General features: G+C 39.7%; 1 protein-coding gene across 3 annotated transcripts in view; it reads left to right on the top strand.

The window, feature by feature from the left end:
* Positions 1–13,318: 13,318 nt before the first annotated feature.
* Positions 13,319–17,381, top strand: part of CERK (ceramide kinase) — a 37,951-nt gene continuing 33,888 nt past the window's right edge. For all 3 annotated transcript variants that reach the window (XM_069849895.1, XM_069849888.1, XM_069849880.1), the window contains exon 1: positions 13,319–13,463. In XM_069849895.1, coding sequence (XP_069705996.1) covers positions 13,331–13,463 — 133 coding nt within the window. In that variant the 5' untranslated portion in view covers positions 13,319–13,330. The remainder of the gene's footprint in view (positions 13,464–17,381) is intronic.

Raw genomic sequence — 17,381 nt, 5'->3', positions numbered from 1 at the left:
GTACAAACATTTCTTCCTGATTATTCATTTTTCACCAGTTTGGTGTCACTAATGTGTGTCTATTCTAAGCAGGGCTCAGGACGTTATATGCCTTAACACGTTATAACACAAGAAAAGGTTAGAAATGTTGATTGTGAAGTTGGTAGGCCCAGCACTTTCTACACTTGTTCAAAATCATTATAGGTGCCAAGGGTAGCATCCCCCGAAATTCTCATAGCAACTGCATTACTGCAGTTCAACCTAGTGCCTAACTATACAGAGAGGCCAACTGCACTGCAGCCTGAGGAATGAAGTATAATGATTAAAAAACACGAATGTGGAATGTCCTAGAATATTGTAATAAAGAAAGCTTCTGTAATTGAAACGCGTTCCAGCAAGCCATGAAACTCCTCTCAAAATTGCATCACTTTGCATCAAAGAAAAAGAATTTATCATCTGTTGAACAGTCATTCATTTGATGAAAGTTTTTAACCACTCAGAAATGAGCTAGATTTTGAAGGATGATGGAAGGACCTGGCTGTCAGACAGCTTCCCTCGGGTACTGTAAAGGTCAGTAGAAATCCAAGCCAAACATTTCTTTGCAACAAAGAGTGGCAAATGAGATTGCATCTCAGGTACTGCGTAGTTTGTGCTATTTTGTGCATTTTTGCTAGGCATTGCCTTAAAACAATCAATGGCATTTAGTTCTGAACCACTCCAGGCTACAAAAACTCATGTAGGACTTGGTCATTCACTAGTAGTTTGCTGTAAACAAGATATTTAGCTTTCAGGCTGATTTTCTGCTTCTACTGTCAGGTTTCAAACATCGATGACTACAAGGAAAAGCAAAAGATTATGTGCTAAAGAGGAAAATACAATGCACCTTCGAAATTAATTGGCAGAAATAAACTTGAAACTTGATGTGCTTATGCAGTTTAGCTATTGCATCAGCATAGAAGTAGTTTCTTCATCAAACTGAAGTGACACAGCACTTCTGTTCTTGCCATGCTCCTGTATGAGTCAGAGATTTTACATAGAAGACGCATCTACCCATGGATTTCCGATTATGAAAAACTGTCAGGGGAGGATCCTGTGTAATTGCTCTTAATGAAATAATATGATACCTTTTTGGTTTTAGTCAGGTTGATTGAATAGCTATTGAGCAAGCAGCACTAGGTAGTAGGTGTGGTTTGGATAGAATATACAGAAGCGACAAAGCAATTCCAATACATGGGAAACAGAGGATGGATGGTAAGATAATACTTCAAAGAAATCCTAGAAGCACATTTGACTGAAGATGCCCTGCCAGATGATGCTTCTGGATTCCTAAACCAAAAAAGTAAGTCCTTCACACAGGGTTAAAAGTAGCTACACATGTTAGCGTGTTAACACCTACCTCCTTTTATCCCTTGATTCTGAGACCATGATAATGATCAACAGGATTCTGATTTCAGATAACTGCCTTTTCACCAGATGTCCGTTACATATTTCAATAAAAAACAGATATGAAAGGAATCAGAGATTCACAGCTGTTTACGTAAGTTGCTGTAGAAGATCATTTGTAGAAATGGACAAATAAGCAGCATGTGTTGTATTATTGGTGAATTGAGGAAGAACAAATCATGAGACAAGTTACACATCTAAGTACAGATGCTTTAGAGAGTGTCTCTGTAGATTCAGTCCCAGGTGCATTAATACAAGTTTTACTTGGGCATGATAATTGCTTCACCTTTGCAAAACTGTTAAAAACCAGGATATTTTCATTTGATGGTTAACAAAAGTTTTCTGCATTAGCTGTTGTCTGTTGAAAGTACTAAGCCTCAACTTAAAGCCTTTATAATTCAGCCATCATTTTACTTGTAATCTGTTTTGTTTTTCTTGAATACTTGTACTACAGCAGTAACTTGAAGCACAGTCATGAAACTGTGAAATATTAAGTTATGTCCATGAATTCTGAGTTACTCTAACTGATTTGATATGAAGAAGGTATGTTTTGCCAGTTGCCCATGGAAGTTTGGAGCTGGAAATTCCTCAGGTGTCATACAAAGTCAAGAAAAGGCAGGAAAGGCTTTTTTAAAAAAATCAAAATGCTTTCTGAACCATGACAGCTATTTCACAAAGCAGTGTTGCTGATGAAACTATAAAAGTGGTGTGGTAGTAGCCCTGGCCCAGATCTAAGTTTTGAGCATCCAGGGGAACCAGATCTACATTTGCAATGTTTTTTTTCAGAGCAGTAATGCAGTTTTGAAGAAAATTTCTTAATTGTCTCTATTTACTGAGTATTAGTTCAGTTCTGAGGACAGTTGTGGTACCTGTGAAACAGATTCTGTTTGGAAGGAAACAAAATCAGAAGGGTTGCTCCAGAAGTGCTGCAGTGTCCTTCAGGGACAATAGGTTCCTAACTTGGATTTGGCCTATGAGTTTTCCCTGGACATTGAACTGCTCAGGTAGTGGAGATGTTTGGTGCGGGAAATTAGTCAGCACCTAAATCAGGGTGAGCCTCCTGAGCCTCAGATAGTGGAGATGGAAGGAGCAGCAGCACCACTTGGATCTACTAATTGCACTTCTAGCAGGGGAGAAAACATGTCTAAATTATTAGAAGTTCCCTTGGCGAGGGCATCAATCCTGGCACTTAGATGACAAAACTCCGAGGTCTCCCTACTAGAAAATGCTACCAGTCATAGAAAGTGACATTCAGTTACCCGAACCTTGGCATTTAGTGCTATTTTAGATGTAAAGTAGATGTAGGGTGGCCACAGGGTATCCACCCTAGCTAACAGCTGCTGCTTCAGAGGATGTGGGTCTTCTCTGTGGCCCGTGTCTTATCTGCTTCTCTCATACAGACATCTTGGTTACACAAAGGCCTCTCGATGGTCTCTTGGCTCTTTGTTTTCAGCAAATGGATAACACTGAACTTCAGTACCCAGCTATGTGCTAAACAAAATAAATGAGGAAAAAAAATCTATAGCTTTGAACAATGGAGCTCTACAAATCAGACCAGGTCAGAAATCCAATGGCTCACATGGCTTGGAAGCAATCACAGCGTTTCAGTGCCGGTTCGGAAAGTGGGACCAGGATACAGAGTGATGGCATGTGCTTTACCCACAGGTGTTTATGCCTTCCCAAAGCACAGGGTACTTATTTGTATATTTGAAACTAACTTTAAGAGGCAATACTCTACAACTCTCATTAAATTCTATCTCACTTTCTGCAAAGTAAGCATTATTTATTCTTATATAACACTTTCTGTACAGCTAAATAGGTTATCGGAGAGAAGAACACCAGAAGGAGAAACTTCTAAGATTTTTAGGATTAGCAAATTAACTTTCAAGGCTGAAGAAGTCCAGCTGCATTATACTTTAATTACTCAGAGGTGAGATGCTAATATCCTTATTACCCAGTGAATTTGGAGATTCAGGTAAATGTTTTCTTTACCTGAAAGTTTTCTTTACCTTTCAGGACACCTGGCTGGACACCTATACCAGCATGCATACCTGTGCACTTTGTAGTCACAGGAAAAGGAATCAGTCCTTCTTCAGTTCTTTTTTGCTGTTAGTCCTGTCGCATTTTATCTGATAGTTTTCTGCGTTTTAACCCAATTTGAAACTATGTTGCTGTTGACCTTGCTATGCCTGTTCCTCTAATCAACCAGGTGCAACATCGCTTGTTGTCTGAAACAGTGCCTTTTGAGTATGGGGGTTTGAGCCGGTATAAAAGGGAAATGTAGGTATTTATCTCCTCCTACTCCTGTCCTGTTTGTAGTCAAGCATTGTCAGCTTCTGTTAAGCCCATAGTTTAATTTCTGTTTTTCACTGAGACAGTCCATAGAACACCTCATTTTGCCTCTCTCCACTTCATGTTGTATTGCACCCTGTTTCAAAATGCTTTCTTCCAAAACCTGAATGATTTGTGATGTTGAGATTACCAACCATATGGTACAGTGAGTAAGTCTCACATGTTTTTTAAGTAGCCAGTGGTTGCTGGCTGTGAAAGACACAAGTATCATTACATTCGCTTCTGTCCTAAGAATTCTAGTCACTGTCTCAAAATTTGGTCAAAAAGGAAGATGGGTTAAATGTTGTACAAGTTCATTTCAGACCAAATATTTATTTCAACTCAATAATACTTCTCTGGTTTCTATTATAGTTGCTGCTCCAGCCCTTCATGTGTGCCCATTCTACTGTGACAGTGAAGGGAGTCTCTCACAGCTAAATCTCACATGAATGTGTTATTGGTTCAAGTCTCATTACTGCATTTCCTTTTCTAATCAGGGCAAAGAATCTGCCATTAACAGTGCAATCTCTTTTCCTGTTGACTTGCTGTCCTAGATACAACCATAAACGAAACTTGTTTGAATGGTACCTTTACACTCAGGTTCTTTTTCATAACATTGATTACTCCTAATGTCATTTCTTAGTCACAGTGATTCCAAATTATGTCCTTCAGAGTCAAGATTTTCACAAAACTATTCACATTAAACCATCTAGAGATAGTTTGGAGGTGATTGATGTTTCAAAGCAGTGCACTGAAGTTTTATTTGTAGTTCTGACTAAATGAGCTGGTTGACTGTGCTATCTTTTGAAAATGTATCACTTCCATCAAAATCTACAGTTTCTACAAATTGTATTTAGAATGACATGTAGACTAGTCAGCTCTAAATGTGCATCTGATAAAATGGTGTGCTCCAAATCAGTCAGCCATTGCCACCTGGCAAGAAAAACAGATTACAGATGTTTACTAGGTTATTTCCCAGTCTTAGAATTTTCTTTTCAGGACCATATTCATAACTATCCTCAAAATGAATGGCATCCCTTTGAACAACTATGAAGTCAGGTACAGCAGAAGTTCCTTAAATGTATTTGTTTTGTAGAATTAAATATTTAACTTCAGTTATGAAAAGATCTTCTTTGTTCATAATTTCCCTCTTTTTTGGGGTAGTTGTGTCTGATTTTATTTTCTTTTCTTAGCTTTCTGTTCAATTTTGATACCAGAAAATCAAAAAGGGATGAAGTCAGTTCACGTCAACATGCATGCTGAGATGTCAAAAGACATAGTACAGAAATAGCTTTGCTTTGTGGATTTTATGCAAACCATTGGCATGTATTTGCATTCTAGTATCACTGATTCAGACAGCTTGATACCAGCTGTCATCATCTGTACTACAGAAGTCAGCTAAAAAACAAACAAAGTGAAAATTCCTCTATTCAGACAAACTGCTTCAATCCATCTTTGATCCAATCATTCAGAATCTCAGTCTTTAAAAAAGAATTTCACCTGCATTTCTAAGTATTTACTTTATGTTTATAGCATACTTTCAAAATGATATACTAGCATCAGAAAGTAGCATTGTTAGTTAAATCACATTAATTAAACCAGTTTCAAGGAGACAAGCCATTGGAATTTAAAGACAAAAAAAATCCCTTCATTCTTCTACCTTAAATCCACAAATGAAGCCTTATTGCAATCTTCAACCAGGATTTGTCTTTGCAAAGGCAGATGTTACTAAAATATAAATTTGTGCACCTGTGAACTTTTAAATTATATAATGAATCAATAACAGGATTGATGAGAATGTGTCCAAAGACTGATAAGACTAAGAAAATAAAAAAAAAAATTATTTAATATATTCTTATCTTTTCTGAATTAATTTTGTTCTGATAAACGTTTGGTGTGGGATTGCTTTTTTCTCCTGAAATTGAAATGGTGGGATAGTTTGAATGAAAATATGAAACTATAAATCTTGAGTAAAAATAATGAATTCTTTAACATGGACTTTCAGGTAAGTCAAATCTGTGATCTAATGCTACTTGACTACAAAAAGACAGTATTTAGAAGAAACAGAGAGCTTGATGCATTGATTTTTTTTTTCAGTTTAGCCAAATGTCTTTGTCTTTCTGAGCATCCTTGTTTCTCATATAGTAACTCTGCTATCTTGCAAATAGTGGCTATGTCTTAGAACAACTCTTGCTCCTGTAAGAAGATGGATCTCAAGATTCATTTTAACTGCAATTATTTGTGATCTTGCAGAGTATTGAAAAAAGGTGTGACCTTGAGAATATCAGGTCAAAGGTAGATTTATTCCAAGAAGACTGGTGTGAATGTTTATGTTTCAGGGTACATTTGATAGGTGATAACTTCCCAAACCCAAAAATTGATTAAAGAATTGAAGAACCTTCCAAATGTCAAGAAAGGAGCAGGAAGACTTTTTGGTAACAGGTGTTTAGATGTTTCACTAGCTTCGGAGTGAGCTCAATCTACCTGTGATCACAGGCATAATTTTCTTTTTTAGACAAAAATGACATATCACTCTCATTTCCTCAGTGATAAGGAGAAAAAAAAAAAGTTTTTGTTTCCTCTGATTCAGTGAATATCAGCTGGAGTTTGAACCCTGGCAGCTGTACAAAGTCAAAAACTTCCTTAAAGTATGCAAATTCTTCAGATTATGTATTCTGATTTTCATCTTATTAATACTGGGAGGCTTCAGATACGTTCACTGATTCTTGGAAATGAAGAAGTGATTTTAATTCCTTGGTTGACATTGCTGTTTAGATATTTTATTTTATTTTATTTTATTTTATTTTATTTTATTTTATTTTATGCAAGGTGGTAAAGACCTTAGTTGATGCTTACAGAGATGCTTTCATAGTTGTCTAAGCAGTAGGTACTTTGTCTGTTTCTATGTGCTAGATTAATTAGTATAACTAAGCATATCTTAGGTAATAGTTTTTCTAGAGTGTCACAATAAATGAGTCTGTGCTTCTCGTGCTTACTTTCTTGTGTTGATAATCTGTTTATCTGTGTTTTATTTAGTTCCTCTGCTGTTAATAAGGCTATACAGAACTGAAGGAATTAAATTGTATTTTTCCAGTGTGATGGTTTCCATATTGAGATTGTTTTCTTTCCAAATCCTTTCATTAGTTGATTATTTTAAGTCTGATAAATACACTCTCCAGATTCTCTTGCTCTGTTTCAGAGAATCTTCCATCTGGTTTGGTTTACATTCTCTTTGGTAAGGGACTTTTTCTACTGTCTCCATAGTCTGTGTGATGCTTCTTCCTATGCTTTCCTGTTCTTTTACCTGGAGTGCTGATCAGCAGTTTTGCACTGTGTTCCACTAGATGTGGTTTAAAAATATCTCTTCCTCATAAACTGAAGAATAATCTTGTTTTATTCCTTAATTTATGAAAACAACACCATCTAGTTTAATTTAGAAGAACCCTGACATGGATTAGAGCCCTGCCTGCTGAAGCAAAGCATCAGAGAAGCACTCTGGGGATAAAAGGTCCAGTTAAAATGGCTCAACTTGGAGGTCTAAAAATTAGTTAGTAGGAAAAAAATTGCTTTGTTGATGGTAGGAATTTTGATGTTAACAGTGAAGCTGTTTTATTGCATGGGTTGGAGCCCACACTTGGTATTTGCTAATAGTGACAAATAGTGACAGATTGAAACAAAGCATATTTAGTCTTTTTCACAATGATAGGTAGTTTATGCAGAGAATATGGAGGTAGGTTGAAGCTTTGGAAGAAAGGAAGGATTCTGTAAAGTTCCATGGTTTGGGAACAGCGTGCAACACTTCCCTTCACAAGAAATCAAAATGGATCCTCTGGACCCATTCCCACGTTCTCCAGTATATCAACAACTTTCTCTCAATTGCCTTCTGACTCAAGTGAATAAAGGGCTGCAATCATCCTTTTTGACAGTCTTTTAAAACTGCTTTTTTCCAGATCATTACCAATAATAACTGTAATTTAGACTTTTATGATAAAAGCATAGAAGTGCTTTAAAATAGTTCAGGTATTTTTCTAGAGAAAGTGATGTCATTCTTTCCACCAGCAGCAATAATATTCCACCCATGCTTCAGTCTTTGTTTGCTGTTAAGTAGAAAAGGAATTAGAACAATAGTCAGTATTTTGATATTTAAAATTAATTATTTTCCTCTGTTTTATTAACTTTATTGGTTAGTTTCCATGTTCAGAAAGTATTTCATTTGCCAAATTTGGCTTTTGGGTGTATTCACCCTGTTGTAATGGGACTTGTACGTGTGTACTTAAGAGTAAAATTTGATTCATGTGTACATGCTTCAGTTTGCCTGTGATGTACTGAGATAAAAATTTTTGATAATTCCAAAGCAGCTGTCTAAAAACTTTCTTGGGGCTTTTTCCTCTGTGGAAGAAAAATACTTCATAGTTAACAACCAAGAGTAAAAAAATATGCAAAAAAAACCAGTTCAAACCTTTTCTTGATTTAATTGCTGAGCAATGAGATTAAAGTTTCAGTTCTGCAGTAGCTGCCATTTCGACAAGACCACGGCTGGCTCTGGAATATGTGTTCAAGGGACAATATTAGGAACACCTTCACTGATCTTGAATTTCCTTCTCTTCCCTCAGTGGGACTAAGCACCATTGCAGATGTTCCTTGGGACATGGAGGATCCCTTGAGCCTGGAGCCATCTCCATAGGAGCACCGAACATAGCAGCTGAAGAGCTCCATCACATCTGTGACTAGCTGTGACTTCCAGAGTTCTTCATAAAAATATGTGACTCCCTCTGAACTCAGAATCATAGAATATTTCAAGTTGAAAGGAACCCATAAGGATCATTGAGTCTAACTCCCTGCTCCTCAAGGAACTACCTAAAAATGAACCTTAAAAAATGACTAAGAGCATTGTCCAGGCACTTCCAACACAGCACTGTGTTGAGTGTCAAAAATGTGATGGAACATGATCTTGTTTGGTCTCCAGTGAACTCACGTGTGTATTATCCAGCTTTTGCTTTTTAAAAAATACTTTACATTTATTTCACTTTAGACTCACTCCCTCGGGTAAGATTGCACAGTACTTTCTACTTCTGCTGAGGTACTACAACAGTACGCTTGCTTTTCACTGTAAAAAAATTAGTTACAGGGTCCTAATGAAGAAGTACACCTCCAATAGATTTGGAAGAGAGATATGTCAAGTTTATAGTGATTTAAATCAATATTTTTGGAATGCAGGTCATGCTGAAGAATACCTGTCTGCTCTGTTGATTAAAAAGATGTACTTGCTTAGATGCGTTCCTTCATTGATTGCCTACATTATCATATAATGATCCTGTTCAGTATAACAGGAAGTTGCTCAGAATAAGTACTTTTTATAGAGACCTCAGACTCATGAATGGTTTCGTTTGGAAATGACCTGTAAAGATCATCTAGTGTCCCCATGGGCAGGGACATCTTCAACTAGATCAGGCTGCTCGGATCCCCATCCAACCTGACCTTCAATGCTCCCAGGCATGGGGCATCCACAACCTTGCTGGGCAACCTGTTCCAGTGTTTCGTCACCCTCATCGTAAACCTTTCTTTTGCTATGTCCAATCTAAATCTACCCTCTTATAGTTTAAAACCCTTACCTCTTGTCCTATTGCAAAAAACCTTTGTCCCTGTTTTATTTTACAAGCCCCCTTTAAGTACTGAAAGGCTGTAAGGTCTCCCTGGACCCTTATCTTCTCCAGGCTGAACAACCCCATCTCTCTCAGTCTTTCTTTGTAGGAGAGGTGCTCCAACTCTCTGAACATCTTTATGGCTCTCCTTTGGACTTGCTCCACAAGGTCCATGTCTTTCCTGTGATAAGGGCTTCAGAGCTGGAGGCACTAATCCAGGTGGGGTTTCACCCGAGCAGAGTAGAGAGGCAGAATCACCTCCCTTGACCTGCTGGTCGCCCTTCTTTCGGTGCACCCTTCTTTTGGTGCACCCCAGGATAACATTGACTTTCTGGGCTACAAGTGCACACTACCAGCTCCCATCTAATTTTTCATCCACCAATATTCCCAAATCAAGGACCTTGCACTTGGCCTGGCTGAACCTCAGGAGGTTCACGTGGGCCCAGTCCTCAAGCCTGTCAAGATCCATCTGGATGGCATCTCTTCCCTCAAGTATAAACTGTGCCACTCAGCTTGGTGTCATTTGAGATGAATAACCTGTTATAAAATAAAACACTGAGAGAAGAAAGTAGGCTTTACCAGCTATGTTGTTTGCTATATAGGTGGTAAATGGGTCATAAAGATAAATCATTTAAGTTGTATATCCTTCCTGAATTCTTCCCATTTGACATTTTGAATTGTATTTATTATGCAATGTATTATTATTCCTAAGTTAGCAAGCCTTCCTGGGGCCTCTGTGGGCTTGTGAACAAAGTGAGGTGCTTTTAAAACCATGCTATTTCTTAGGGTGGAGCCCTGTGATCTTTAATATCAAGATTTTAGGCTGTAAATCCTGCAGTTTACTGGCACTGGTGCATCTGCAGTTCTGTCCCCTCAGTGGTGATTAAAGGCTTATATAATAAGCAGTAAAAAAATAATTTACGTGTGTGCTCTAGCCTACCAAGTCAGTCATCCTTTAGAAATTCATTCTCTATTAGAGTCAGGGAAGAAAAACGTAAAGTACTAAAACTGATTGAAAAAAAATATTGTGTTGGCTCAAATTTGACGTTTACTTTCTAGGGACAGAATCACATGCTGGCATTCAGGGGACTACCAGAGTGTGGAGCAGACCAAACACAGCACTCGTCAGAATTCCTGCAAGACATTCCTATAGTAGCATGGAGGATCCCAAATCATGGACAAAACTACTGTTACAGTAACATGATGTGCACGGAAGAAATAAAGGTCTTCTTATCTAAACAAATAACAAATATGGGTAGGGAATGTTATTCCTGCTAGGCTTCTAATAGACCAAAGAATATTTTCTCAATAATATGTTTTACAGTTGAAAGCTTTAGCCTTACCTAAGCCAAAAAGAGTTGTCAAATTAATAAGAATAAAAGGAAATAATCATAGGCAAGAGTGGTAAAATAGTGAACTTTTTACTTCTCCAGCTAGCATGGATCACAGTATAAGAATATTGATTCAGGTAACTATAAGCTATAAAAGATTAGATCTGATTTGCCCAGATAGTACCCCTGTGAAATATTTTTAAAAATACAGCTTTACATTAGTGATCTTTTAGCTCCTGGAACATGTCTGAGGGGGTCAACAGCAAAAGTCTCTGTTACGTTGTATCAGCATTAGGCTGTGGTTTCCACACAGCTGTTTGGCTTGCAGACGTGTTTACAGATCAGGGAAATGAAAACATGCTAGATATGGTACAACTTGAAACCAAAGGGACACTCATTGCCCAGAGAACTTACCATCTAAAAGTAAGAGTGATGATAACAGATGATGTAGCTGGCAATATGGAAAAAAACTGTGAGACGCTAAAGACTGCTCAGCAGTAGATTTAGAATCATAGCATCACCAGGTTGTAAAAGACCTCTTGGTTGGCAGGCAGAGGGTCACAACAGACTTCTGCAACAAATTTTACTTTAAGCCCTAATACAAAGAGCTTTACAGGTGTTTGTGGAGGAAAAGATTAAAAAATGTAAAGGGCAATACAATTGAGAGAAACAAAGTGTTCATTGAAATTGTGAAAGTGCGGCATGCCTAGGTATTTTCAACAATAAAGGTGGCAACATAGCATCTATCAAGGCTGAAGGAAAGGATGTTGTAATAATTGAGATAGACAATGACATGTATTCATGGTGTGGGAAAACTATCTTGAAGATATAACTTGGGTCACAGTGCTGAACACATTTGTTTTCAGCAAGTGAAATGCGAGTACATTACAATGTTCAGAGCAGAGCTTTTCAGACCTGCACTGGCTCTGAGCAAAGCCAGCTGGACTGTCTCTGTGTCATCCTCACAAAGCAGAGAGCTAGCCATTGGCCGGACTCATGGAAAAACAGACCAGTGATATTTTTTCTCTGATTGCTGTAGGAAATATTCAGAACCAGTAGGTTTCAAGCAAAGTCAGGGGCGGAGCAGCTGCCTCTCACTCTGGCCTCTATTTTGGGTAGGATGCTGATGAGTATATAATGATAAAAGGATCCTGACATTTATATAGCAATAAGGTTCAGGGCAACCATAGAGCATCTGAGAGCCAGCAAACAACTAAGATTTTAATCACAATGAATTACTGTCAGCATCTTTTAGGCAAACCCAATACATTTTTTGTGGAAAATAATGCAAGGTTAGATGGAGAGGTTTGTGGTACTGGATATCTGTGGTGGACACATTCACTACATCATCACTGTCTTAAAAGGAGATGAGTTTACTGTCCCCATGATGGGCATGCGTTCCTCCTGAAAAAAAAAAAAAAAAACCAAACAAAAACCAAAACAAACAAACCAAAAAACAGAAAACCATAGGAACATAGAATCACTAAGCTGGAAAAGACCTCTTGGATCATTGAGTCCAACCATTCCTATCTGCCACTAAGCCATGGCCCTGAACATCTCATCTACTCATCTTTTACATACCTCCAGGGATGGTGACTCAACCACCTCCCTGGGCAGCCGCTGCCAGTACCCAATGACCCTTTCTGCGAAAATTTTTTTCCTGATGTCAGGCCTGAACCTCCCCTGGCAGAGCTTGAGGCCATTCCCTCTTGTCCTGTCCCCTGTCACCTGGGAGAAGAGGCCAGCTCTCTCCTTTCTACAACCTCCTTTCAGGTAGTTGTAGAGAGCAATGAGGTCTCCCCTCAGCCTCCTCTTCTCCAGGCTAAACAACCCCAGCTCTCTCAGCCGCTCCTCATAAGGCCTGTTCTCCAGCCCCTTCACCAGCTTTGTTGCTCTTCTCTGGACTCGCTCCAGAGCCTCAACATCCTCCTTGTGGTGAGGGGCCCAGAACTGAACACAGGATTCGACGAGCGGTCTCACCAGTGCCGAGTACAGAGGGAGAATAACCTCCCTGGACCTGCTGGTCACACCGTTTCTGATACAAGCCAAGATGCCATTGGCCTCCTTGGCCACCTGGGCACACTGCTGGCTCATGTTCAGTCTCTGTCAACCAACACCCCAGGTCCCTCTCCTCTAGGCAGCTTTCTAGACAGACTTCTCCTAGTCTGTAGCACTGCACAGGGTTGTTGTGCCCCAAGTGCAGGACCCGGCATTTGGCCTTGTTCAACCTCATCCCATCGGTTTCAGCCCAGTGGTCCAGCCTGTTCAGATCCCTTTGCAGAGCCTCCCTGCCCTCCAGCAGATCGACACTTCCACCCAGCTTAGTGTTATCTGCAAACTTGCTAAGGGTGCACTCAATGCCTTCATCCAAGTCATTGATAAAGATGTTGGACAGAGCTGGACCCTGACACAAACACCCCGAACGCGCCGCCTCCCCCGTTTCCGAGCACCGAGCGAGGACTCGGCGCGCCCCGAGGCCGGGGTCGGCCCCGCCTCTCCCCGCCCCGCGCCGCCGCGCTGAGGCCGCGCCCCGCCCCCGCGGGGACCAGGCCGGGCGGCGGGGGCCGGGGCTCGGTCAGGGGCCGGGCTCGCCCCGCGGCGGCCATGGAGCGGCTCCCGGGCGGCCGGCGGCCCCGGCTGGTTTCGTCGCTGGGGCTGGGGCAGCGCTGCTGGGAGGTCACCTTAGACGAGGAGCGGGGGCGGCTGTCCTGGCGCCTCCCGCCGCGCCGCGCTGGCGGTGAGCGGGGCGGGGGCCGCGGGGCGAGGGCCGAGGCCGAGGGGGTCGGCGGGTCGCTCGCCGTGCGGGGCCGGGGGCAGCGGCTCCCGCCTTGGGAACCGAGCGGCTCGCGGGGAGCCCCGGAAAAGGCGGTTTAAGCTGGGAGAACAAAGGCGGGAACGCTGCCCCGCGGCGGCGCCGGGCGGTGCGGCTGAAGCGCCGCTGCCGGCGCGGTGAGCGGGGGCCGCGTGTACTTTGTATCCAAATTAATTGCAGCAGGGCAGAGCTTCAAAAGCGGCGTTTCCCCTGCCCGCGGCGGCGGCGTTGGAACTAGGTGACCTTTAGGGTCCCTTCTAACTTGAACTGTTCTGTGATTTTACTTGCATGACTCGGTCGTGCTTGAAAAACCACTTCCATACCGAAGAAATGTTCCAGGCAGTGCGGTTAGGTTTCTTTTTTCCTTTGAAATTAGGATTTTTTTGTTTAAGTTCTTTGCCTTCTAAAGTGCTCCGTGGAAAATTTCAAAGCAGGCTTAACTTTTGCAAGCTACTGTTTTGGAAATATTTAATGTACGCTAATAATTTTTAATGTGGTAATAAGTCTGTTTGTAGTTCCCCTTTATGTGCCATTAGGATAGTGCTGACTTACCAAACTTCAAGGAGGAGAGGTTACTGCTAAAAATACCTCACACGATTTCAGGAAAACTTCTGAAAATGTCTGTCCATACAGCGTATCAGGTTTCTACTATGTTTTAAATGGTATTTTACGAGATTCTTTGACTTAAAAAGACTTATATAGTAAATTTTCTCATTATTATCCCTATTAGCACAAAATGTGAATACCTGAAGATGTGTAATGTCCTTCTTTTCACAGCAGCTGCTGTAGAGTGGAAAACTGCTGTCATCTTCATTTTGGAGGTTGGAGGAACTGAGACAGAGAGAAACTAATAATAGAAAGGTTGACTAGAAGTTCATTTGAGAAAGGTTTGAATATAGATATCTCCGGTCCCAGGCAAGCTGCCAAACTTGGTCAAATAGTTTTTCCCTTCTTTCCATGTACTCTTCTTCAATATTTTCCTGATATTATCATATTATCTTATTGGCCTGAGGCTTTTTGAAAACAGGTGAGGGAAAGGGGAGAAGGAGGACTCAAAGTGAATTGTAAGAATTTGGTGTTGTAGTGTGCATAACTGAGAATTAGCCATGTTTTAAATAAGTATCTTCTTGTTCACGATAATGTAAGAATAGAGTTTATCTTTCCCCTGCTATTGTGTGAATACAATTTAACATAATCCAGTTTATATTGGCACTACTGCCAAAAAAAGTGATTGAAAATTCCTAAACCTACTTCAGATGTGCAGCTAAATGAACTTATGATGTGGAAAACAGATTAGTTATTTAATTCTGCTGTGTTTAATATATTGGTGTGAAAAATAAGCTGTGTACTTCTCATACTAAATAAAACGAGCCTAGAGAAAGGTGTCTGGATCATAAATTTAAAATAAAAGTTTCAAAGCCTTTTGGGACAATTGCTCCCATGGGGTAAAGTGACCCCTGTTTTGAAGAGAATTCTGTAAAATATTTCTAAAAATGCCTTTGCAATGATAGTATTTGACTGATCATTAGGCTAGAGCAACTTCAGTGGCAGCTCCGTTCACTTGTGTGATGACTTCCTCTACGCTGTGTAAAAGTGCCACAAATCCTATTCTTATTAGCACTCACAAGTTTACAACTGCATGCAGTTGTAATTTTTTACAGTTTTTTAAGTTGCAAATTTTCTCAACTTACTTCTGGTGGGCTGAACTGAGTATGAGCCTGTCCTGAACCCTGTTCCAAAGTGGATGTCCAAATGCTGAGGGTGGTGGAAGAAGAGTGGGACATAGTAAGATGGACTCTTTTTTTGGGGGGGGTGTAGTTTCTGAAGCTGTTCCTTATTGGAGATTATTTAGAAGGCAAGTTTGGTTAGTGAGTGTGGCTGCTGCCCTGTAACATAGCTATTTATAAGATTTTGGAAAATATTATGTGGAATCAGAAGAGAAAAGGGAGAGCGGAAGAAGGAAAAAAGAAATGCCTAAGTGTTCTGGAGGCACAGGTATAATTTATGAGGAGAGAAATATGATAGTTGTACCTCCTTTTCTTAACACCTGGATTAATACATGTGTTTCCTGCACCTGTGCTTTAATACCATCAGAATTTTATATTATTGCTTCCCTGTTGACTTTAAACTCCTTTAAGACCTAGGATGTTTCATGGTGTTCTGTATAATTATTTCGGAAATACAAGCTGCATACTTTACAGTATATAAATAAACTTTATAATATGGAAGATGGTTAGTTAGAAGCATATAATTTCAGAGGAGTTACTTCACCAAGATTGGTATCTTTCTACCATTTATCCTTTGACTGCATGACTGCTGTGCAGTGTGCCTAAATACAGATTTAAGTATGCTGTATGCAAGTGCTATATATTTTGTTTAATAGGTAGCTATTGCAGTCAAACAGTTGTTTTTAAATGGGAAAAATTGGTGACAGTTGCTTATTTTCTGAGTATTACCGTCACAGATTTAGCTAAGTAAGTAAAAATGGTTTGGTTTATATTTAGTCAAGGTTTTCTGACTTTGATAGGTAAGAAACTGGAGCTATAGTTAGGTATATTATAGAAGTGTTTAAATATCTACCTCTTCCTGTGGTATCCAATCTTGGGAACAAATAGAAAACAACAGAGACTTTGTCCTATTGTTCGTGATAATATAGTTTTACAGAATATGGGGAGATTCTTGTGTTTTCTCATCTTTGTATGAAGATATTTACTTACATCTATATATTTAAAAACCCATTGTGTCAAAATGCATTTTGTGAATAATGAAATATTAACTTGGGAGAATTATTTTTCATGATGTCATTGAGAAGGTACCAACAATAACAAAACAAGAATGTTTTTTCAAATCATGGTATGGTTTTAAAACCTTAAATCCAAAATATTTTTTTACTTTCCTTCGTACTGTTAGACCTTATTTAATAGCGTCATATTTTCAGGATCTGCCTTCGGTGTAATGAGGCTCCCATTTCCCATTCCTTGGTTGGTTAGGCTTGTTTGAACTCAGGGAGAAGTTTTATCTGAAACCTTTCATAAGTTTCTCTTAGCTTTCTCTACGCACTTTTTTCCCCTAGACATGCTTTAATCTTCAGATATTCTGAAGAACTTTATTTTTCAAACTTGTAGCACTTCACTATGAAATTTAGTTGATCTGAAAAGCTGGGCAGATCAATTGTTCTATTATTTCCTCATGTTGATGGTGGAATCAGATTTTTCTCAAAGTAACATGATAAAACTTTGTGTGCCAAACTTAATGGAAGATCATATATTGTATGTATGTACTTAAAGAAGTTTTCAAAGTGTTGGCTAAGATTGTAATCTCTTAGTATTAGGCATGATATAAAGACAGAATGAGATTGTTTTGATATTTTTCCGATTTTTTTTTTTTAATTGTAAAGTACAAGTATGAAGGTAGTGATGAAACTAGGCACTGGACTGTATGCCTTCAATTACTCTGTATACTTTCTTTTAACTCTTCTATTTCTGCCTTCAGAGTTTTCCTCCCTTGCCATCTTTTCCACTTTCCCACTAAAACAACCACTTTAGGAAGCATCAGTACTAGTGTTCACAAGACCGATGCTGTTCTGATGCTGTGGATTCTAAAGAATGCTCAGTTTGCTAAACACAGTACCAAGACAGCAGGGATGGGCCTGCTTAGACGCAAGGTCTGTCCAGCACCTCTGATGTGTTGGCATATCCTTAGTCGTGTTTCATCAGTCATTCCGAATTGACCATGGGCACATGTAGAAGTTTGGACCGTGTTGTTTTTCTAGGCAGTTCCGCTGACTGCATTGAACCAGTAGGACGTGGGAACAGTAGCTCTAGAGGGCATTGTTTCTTTGGA

The sequence above is a fragment of the Phaenicophaeus curvirostris genome, chromosome 1 (assembly GCF_032191515.1).
Source record: "Phaenicophaeus curvirostris isolate KB17595 chromosome 1, BPBGC_Pcur_1.0, whole genome shotgun sequence".
In the NCBI taxonomy this organism is placed as follows: domain Eukaryota; kingdom Metazoa; phylum Chordata; class Aves; order Cuculiformes; family Cuculidae; genus Phaenicophaeus; species Phaenicophaeus curvirostris.
The sequence above is the reverse complement of the archived record's forward strand: the minus strand, read 5'-3'. Positions and strand labels throughout refer to the sequence as shown.